The 8,009-nt window shown below is 51.7% G+C and overlaps 2 protein-coding genes across 4 annotated transcripts in view; one reads left to right on the forward strand and one right to left on the reverse strand.

Moving 5' to 3' along the window:
- MGAT4B (alpha-1,3-mannosyl-glycoprotein 4-beta-N-acetylglucosaminyltransferase B) overlaps positions 1-1,073 on the forward strand; it is a 36,466-nt gene extending 35,393 nt beyond the window's left edge. The window contains exon 15 of the mRNA XM_042826623.1: positions 40-1,073. Coding sequence (XP_042682557.1) covers positions 40-63 — 24 coding nt within the window. The 3' untranslated portion in view covers positions 64-1,073. The remainder of the gene's footprint in view (positions 1-39) is intronic.
- LOC122164530 (leukotriene C4 synthase-like) lies at positions 1,000-7,961 on the reverse strand. 3 transcript variants are annotated; one of them, XM_042826626.1, is made up of 6 exons: positions 6,053-7,961; positions 5,649-5,711; positions 3,338-3,437; positions 2,365-2,435; positions 2,145-2,226; positions 1,000-2,045 (listed from the first exon to the last, which is right to left on the reverse strand). In XM_042826626.1, exons 2-6 carry the CDS (start codon positions 5,704-5,706, stop codon positions 1,904-1,906), a joined length of 453 nt encoding a protein of 150 aa, XP_042682560.1. In that variant the 5' UTR covers positions 5,707-5,711; positions 6,053-7,961; the 3' UTR covers positions 1,000-1,903. The 3 variants fall into 3 exon arrangements, with proteins under 3 accessions (XP_042682560.1, XP_042682559.1, XP_042682558.1); XM_042826625.1 differs by having other exon boundaries at positions 1,000-1,770; positions 1,857-2,045; positions 5,649-7,961; XM_042826624.1 differs by having other exon boundaries at positions 5,649-7,961.
- Between the last annotated feature and the right edge of the window lie 48 nt (positions 7,962-8,009).

Below are 8,009 nucleotides of genomic sequence, written 5' to 3' on the forward strand. Positions count from 1 at the left end.
ACGTTTACACGACTGCTTTCTTCTTTCCTCTCCTTTCAGATTTTTATCAAAAAAGCAGAGTGAAGCAGGCATGCTGAAGGATGGACACACGTAGCGCCCGGGTCCTTCTACCTCCCCCCACTCTTCCTCGTTCCTGAGCCGGCCGAGATGCGGGGACCGCGATGCCAGCGAGGTGGCACCCGGCTGCTGGGAGGAGCTGCACTCTGACCTGTGGGCACCGGACAGCCCTCCACACCTTGGCTTCGAGGCCAGCACTGGTGCTGCGGGGCTTGGACAGACTTTCCTCCGGAAGGAGGAAAAAAAGCAAAAAAACAAGCTGCCCTGCAAAGGGGTGGCTTTGCTCCCCTAGGCAAGACCCAGGTGCTCACCGCTCCTCCTGTGGGCGCGTTGTCAGTGTGCGGGGCCGTTCAGTGTTGGGATGAGCTTTAGCAGTCATGGAGACTAAAAGCACCTTCAGCCCAAGAAAGGGGAATGGTGGCTGTGTTTGGGGACGGAGGGGGCCAGATTCAGACAGCTTTATCCTGCCCCTGCTTTGCAGGCTGATGCATGGGTGCAGGATCGCTGGGATGGGAACAGCCAGGGATCAACGTGTGCATCACTGTAGCACAGGCACTGATCCTGACCATGGCTGTAGATTCTTGAGGGTGAGGGCTGACCCTTCCGTGGTGGAGGAGGGACGAATCCAAAAGGGGGTTGGAGCTCTGAGTAGGGCAGGGAAAAAAATAAACGCCACACTGTGCCTGCCAGCATTGAACACAGCCCCTTAACTCATGGTGAAGTCTCCAGTGTCTTCATGCCTTGAGATTGAGTGCAGAAAACAGCTTTTTAAATAACTATTACTGGTTGGTGTGAATTTTTTTGGAAAAAAAAAATAAAAAAAAAGCAGAAGTAGCCCAGTTCAAAAATAGTAGGGATTAGTGTAAATCCCAATGTCTCTTCAGCTATACACTGGAATGCATTATACTACTTTAACGTGCTGTATTTTTTATTATTGGATACATTTGATTTTTCAACTACATCTCTATATATAAATATATAAAATAATGTGCACTGTAATAAAAGCAAAATTTAAACCTTTGGTGCAGCTGTGAGAGGCGCTGGGAGTGGGCTGGCATTCAGCCTGGGCCGTCCCTGCTTCCTGCCCTGGGAATAAAAAAGCTTTCATCTGCTCTTTGCTCAGCTAGGAGCAAGGAACGCGCCCGCACCTCCTAAGTGCAGTTGTGAAATGGTTCTTAGGAAATGTGTTGTGAATTCGCAAGAGCTCTCTGCTCAACAGTGGCTTCAGCAGCACCTGGGGTTGTGGGAGAAGCTGAGATACGAATTGTGGATGGGCAGAGTCCTGGTGAGGGGAGGACAGGGCTGAGGTGGAGGAGGAACCGGGGGAGGTTCGGGTTGGATAATAGGAAGCTTTTCTTCTCTGACAGAGTGGTGATGCCGTGTCACTGCTGCACGGGGAGGTTGGGGGGGTCACCATCCCTGGGGGTGTTTGAGAACCGTGGAGATGTGGCACTGCAGGACGTGGTTATGGGCATGGTGGGGGGGAGCTGGGGTTAGACTGGGGGGTCTTAGGGGGTCTTTTCCACCCTTAATGATTTTGTGATTAAAGACAGAGATGAGCACAGCCGTTACGATTTGGACACCCCTCCCCTCAGTTTGGGTAAGGTCTTAGACACTTCCAAGTTTTGATCACAGCAGCTTTTCCCATGGGATCCATCAGCCTGTGACATTCTCCCCGTCTCCGCAGTCCCCTTTGGCAATGAGAGATGATACCTATTGAGAACAGGCATTTATTTCTTGCATCTCCGCTGTGTGACGCTCCAACAGGAATGAGGTGGGCAGTGGGACAGGAGGCTGACCGTCACACCAGGGCTGAGCCGAGCGCTCCAGGCAGCCATGGCCTCGCTCAGTGGGCACGGAGCAGCTTGAGGGGCCACATCAGCATCCATGGGCAGGACGGGGGCGGCAGGAAGTGTGCCAGCAGCCCGGCCACCGCCAGCCCCAGCAGCAGCCATAGCAGCCGGGCGCTGGCATACAGCGGCCCCAACCTGTGAGGAAATCTGTCAGCCGTGGGTGGGGAGGGGAGAGCAGCCCTGAGCGTGATGCCTGGGCCACGTCCCACTCTGGGCTGTGCTGTGGGCACTCACCGTCCCTGCGCAGCCTGCATGTAGCCCCGGAAGTAGCGGAAGCGTGCATGGAGGTACAGCACTCCGCAGGCTGCAGCCACACCTGCAGGGCCAGCAGAGAGCAGGATGGGGGCTGCAGCCGTGGGAGAGCTGTGGCGGGGGGGGAACTGGCCCGTGGGTGCTCAGGGGATGCAGACGGGCACAGCTGCCTCGGGGTGCGTTTCGTCTTGCTGCCCCTTACCTTGATGGAAGAAGATCCCAGCAACCCAGAGGAGAGAGAGGAAGATGGGGAAGTACTCAGAGCAGTTCGCCCTGTGAGAAGCAGAGAGGAACAAAACCCACAGCCGGTGGGTGCCCAGAAGGACGTCCCAGAGCTGCACCCACAGACACAGTGACCTTATGGAGCCCTGAGCAATTCAATCTTAAGTTTGGCCAAGAAGTCTCAGAAGCTCAGGGAATGCAGCCAGAGCAGGAGCTGGAAACTGTGAGGAAGCGAATGCTGCGGCTACAGCCTGAGCAAGGGAGGCTGCCAGCTTTCCATAGTAATACATCAATACCTTCCCCCTCTCTCTTCAGACATAAAAACAAACGACCTATTTGCATCCTTTTCCACAGGGAAAAGAATGAAGGGAGGAAGAAAACACAAGGAAGAAAGGCCTTGGGCAGCCCTGCTCGGAGCCACAGCAGGAGGGGGGCACACAGCACAGCACAGGACAGCACAGCACAGGACAGCACAGCACAGCACAGCACAGCACAGGACAGCACAGCACAGCATAGTATAGTATAGCACAGCACAGCACAGCATAGCACACACCGCAAAGCACTGCACAGCATAGCATAGCACAGCACCACGCAGGCTGGCCCTTCGTGGCACCACTGAAGGAGCCAGTGGGTGTTGTTGTCACTCCACCACCATCTTCCACCTGCTGGCAGGGAAACACATCAGCTCTGCTCTCAATGTATCCCCGCTCAGCCAATTCCTTTTGGTTGCTGATGGAATAGCATCACCAAGATGAAACATGGACAATGGTGCATGCTGGAAACCAGAGGGGTCTTCCAGCACTTCTCACTCCATAGGAGCAGAGGAAGAAGGAAAAGCCCTCAACACGCACCCACAGGTGCTCTCACAACACCACGACTTCAGGTCTTTCCTGATATTGATATTTAACCCAAGCAAGATCTGGGTGCAGCCACTGCAAACGACTGAACCTTACTGAGCTCTGAAGATCCGCTCAAACTCGGGGTGACCCGTTGTCTCCGGGGGAGAGATCTTGTACTTCCTCCGGGCGTAGATCACCTGCAGTGCAAAGTAGGCTGAAAGAGAGCAACAGACAGAGGTGACTGCCCGGCAGTGTTGCATTCAACCAAGCTTTCTCCAGTTCGGAGCCAAGCACAGGGCTGGAGGAAAATGGCACTCTGAGGTTCAATTGGAGATGCCCTGAGTGAGAGCACTGTGATGGGGCGATGATCTCTGACACTTCACTCCCGTAGGGCAGCCCTGCGGCTGGAGCAGCTCAAGGAGGGGGTGATGGGCTCAGGCCAGGAAAGGTCATTCCACAGTGATGAGGATTTGGACCGTTCCACCATCTGATGAATGATCATTATTCCCACAGGGGAATGCTGATGATGTTTCAAGTGCTTAATTTTGCTTTTGTTGAAAACAAGGCTGTTCATCCAGGAGAACGCAGAAGCATGAAACAGGCTGTGGTTGCTGTGGCAGAGCTGTGGTTGGGGTCAGTGAGGTGCCATAGGGCACTGAGAGGCAGACGAGGAGCCCACAGGGACCATGTTGTGGCTGTCCTGTTGTAAGATAGAGGATAAGAGCAGAGCAGCAGGACAGAGAGAGGAGACAGATGTTGCAAGATTAAAGATGAGTGAGAGCCACACATGCCTGCAGATAAGCAATAGAACAGACATAGAGGGAAAGGGAATTAGAAATGTAAATAATCTGGTGCTATGTGACCTATTACACAACGTTATCCACTTAACTATCCACAGAAATGCACTGAAGATGACGTGCACATGTGCTGGTGCCCTGTGCACAGCCCCATGCATGAGTGCTGGGGGGAGGCAGAGGGGATGAAGAGCCCTCTGGGGACAGCTGAACGCTTCCTGTGCCAGATCCCACACACAGGTTTGGGGCAGTGCCCTGAGATGTGGCTGGGCCAGCTCACAGAGATTGAGATGCCCTTCAAAAATGCCCTCTCAAAAGAAGGTGCTGAGAAGCTGCACTGCACAAACCTCCTCAGAAGGATGAAGAGCTCCATCTGCTCTGCTTCCCATACTTTGTAGCCCTGTGGGTGCTCCAGAGCGTGGAGCGGTGGCACTGAGGGGCAGTTCAGTGGGCAGTATTGGCAGGCAGTTGGACAAGATGATCTTAGTAGCCTTTTCCAACCTTACTGATTCTATGCCTCCAGGTTAAACTCGACTGGATGCCTCCATTCCCCACGAGGATGCACCCCCAGACTCACCCACCATCACCAGGGCTGACAGCTCCATGCATCTGAATACTCTTGGCAAACCTCTCAGTGGGGACTGGCAAGCTGTGACATTGCACAAGGTGTTTCCTGTGAAGCCACACTAAAAGGGGAAAGGAGAACCAACCCTGGTGGCAGCGTTCTGCTCACAGACTGCATGGAACGCTGAAGGATCCCATAAAACAAACACTTGGGGGTGAAGGTGCTCTTTAGGGATGAGCTGATGAGGTTTCCCAGTGAAAAGGTCTCTGAAACACTTCCTTAATTCATTTCAAGCATTCATCTTTCCTTCCCTGCACGCTGAGGGCTCCTTCCACCCCCACTTACATTAACAACCAAAAATGCATAAGACAAAACACTTCCATTTGTTTCTCAGTAAATTGTCTGAGGGAAATGACCACCCTGGAGTCGTGAGCCCCCTTCTCCGAGCAGCACTTTGGGTTTGAGGTGAGACCTGCACTGAGATGCACCACCTGATGGCTGAAAACAACACAGAGCCACATCCAGCAGCTGTGAGCAAAGGGCCGACAGCTCCGTGGGGATGGACTGAGCAATAAAGACAAGAGCAGCAAAACCACCTGTCCTGCAGAATGGGACAGAGGGCTGAGCACGAGGCACAGACAGAACACAGCTCCTTCCATACATCTCTGATGTGTGTTTGAGTTCTCCATCAGTGCTGCACACACCCACCCTTGTTTCAGCCATTTCCAACCATGCCAAGCCACACACAACGCTCTGAAATTCTATCACAAACCACTCTGCTTTAAAACATTCAATCATTGATGGTGTTCAAAGGTTAGAAGCAGAACTTCAGCTCCCATTTCCCTCTAGGACAGAGGCTTTCAGACTCACACACCTTTTAGTGCCCCAGTGACACCCGTAGGCACAATGCCTCCCACCTGCAGCAGCCACAGTGTGCAGCCACTCACCATCACCGAGGGCAGCAGCTTCCATCCCGCATGCACAGCAAACAGAACAGGGGAACCAGCTCCGCATCATTTGATGCAATTAGGTTAATTAGTAGCTGACACAAAGGCCATTTATTTACCTTGCTCCAGGACTCCCAGAACAGTGACAGCAGCCAGCAAGTCTACCTCGCTCCTCATATTGCCTTCCATGAACCAATGTGCAGAAGAAGCACAATGAGGAGAGCAGCTCTCCAGCCCTCCTCCCACCTCTGCACACCCCACAGCAGAGCCCTATTCCCCTGCACAACACGTGTTTCCTCCAAGCATCCACTCCCCCCACACCCCTCAGCCTTCTAGGCAGCTGCCCACTGCCCGGAGAGCAGCAGCACGGGCTGCATGTACCCCAAGGGATCCTTGGACATTACAGGTTTGGCACTCAGATTGATTTGTACTGAAAGACAATGAGGTCTTTACTGCTCACTTCAATCACTTCTGAAGTACCTATGTTCTATACAAGGTTGTGCAAGTCTCAGTGAGTACTCACAAATTAACGGCGTGATCTGCTGCTCCTATTCCAAGATACAGAATTGGTCAGGGGAAGGACTTCATAGACTTTAGTGCCATCCTTAGAAGAGCACTGGGATGCTCAGCCCATGACAAGTGTAAGCTTACGCAGTGCAGCCCTTTTGAGCTCTGTCACTTCTTGTGGTTTTCTGGTGCAGTCACAGCTCTGCAGTACCACCATTTCCTTGCTCAAATGCAAGCCAAAAGCTCTCCCTTCAGAAATGACGGCAGCACAGGGGAGAGAGATGGCTCAGAAATACCACAGTAACATCAGAACTATAAGCATGAAATGTAAAGAGCAGCAGTGTTTCATAGACCTGAATGGCTTCTTTTCCTTCATCACAAAAACCAAACAGACATTGGCTGAAGAAGTTACAAACCAGCCTGGAACAACAGGAGAAAAATAAAAGAGTACTGACTTCAAAGATTTAAAATGGGAGACAGAGAGAAAAATTAGTTTTCACCTCATGTTGATGGAGAGAAGGTGCAGGAAAGGACTGAACCATTGCATCTCCCCATGTGCAGATGCACAGCCAGCTTCATTCACAGCACCGACAAGGAATGAACAGGCCTGTCGCCTGTTGCTCATCCCAAGCAGGATGCTGCAAGTTCTCACTTCTGTTTTCAGTCTTCAACTTCTCAAAACCCCACTGCAGCAGTTTCTCAAGCTGACTTCAACATCACTCAGACACACAGCTGTGCACTTTCCCTGGCAAAACACACGAAATGCAGCACAAGTGCTCCCTATCCTCTCAAAACACAACTGGATTTTGGGTCTGCAGGCTGCTCTGAGGCCCGGACTGAAGGTTAACTGCTCTACTTCCATTTAATAGAAGCTGTTGGTGACCCACAGCTTCACACGGGCATCTACCCTAACATTCAGACTGGGGACATCACCAGACTGCTTTTGCTTACACCATTCCAGCAACCATACAACATTTTAACACCAGCCAAAGAACAAAACCCAAAGTTCAACACATGGAGAACTGTCCTTCAGTGTGTGAAGCTGATTAAACTTCTGCCTATGTAGGGGGATGCTGGGAATTGATGTAACATGCGAGAGGAACACAGCCTTAGCAAGAAACACAGTTGTCATCGTTCGCAGATTCTTCTTTATCACTTCTGCTTCATCTGTGGTTGGGGAGAGAGATGAGAGGCATTAGTTTGGAACTCCAGATTAGATATGATCAGTTAAAAGCTGCACTTAAACAGGAAACAATACATAAATAACTGAACTTGTAGCTTTACTGCAAGCAGCATGATTCACCGCTAAGAGAACTGCTTCAGAACAGTTGAGCAATCCATCAATTATAGCTTGGTAGCAAGACTATTAAAACCCAAACTTGTACCCCTGAAAACGATGACTCCCTTGGATGCTGATAGAGCCACAGATTTTCGCTTTATTTCTGACCATCCTACGCAGTGTTCAACCAAGAGCTCCATCAGTAGCCCAGATCCACTCTGCTACTGCTTGCCACCACCTCTTCAACCCACCAGCTCCAGACGCACGACGAAGCGACCACAAACCCAGCGACTTTGGCAGCTTTAACCCAAACTCCTCATGTAGCTGCTGCCAGCATCTCTGTCCTCATTCAGCAGCACCAGCTCCAGAACTCGCATTTTGCACACTTTCTCACTTTCAAATTTGGAAATAAAAGAAGTGAAGCGAAGCTTAATGAGCAACTCCTCTGTGCTCACACTCCCAGCACCCAGAGGCAGTGGCTGCAGCTCCTTTCCGGAGAGTTTTCTGCAGTCTCTTTATGCAGCACTGGCTGCCGCTGCCTTTCGGTAGCACTAAGAACTGGTTAAGACACAGCAGCAGAACCTGAGCCTGTGCACCAGGTTGGCCAGAGCTGTGTGCTGGGATGAGGGAACCAACACACTGCAGACAACGCTGAGCCCTCTGCTGCTCAGCTCACACAAACGTAGAACGTCAC

The sequence above is a fragment of the Centrocercus urophasianus genome, unplaced genomic scaffold, assembly GCF_019232065.1.
Source record: "Centrocercus urophasianus isolate 14NV4802_14NV808 unplaced genomic scaffold, USGS_Curo_1.0 seq_26, whole genome shotgun sequence".
Taxonomy (NCBI): Eukaryota; Metazoa; Chordata; class Aves; order Galliformes; family Phasianidae; genus Centrocercus; species Centrocercus urophasianus.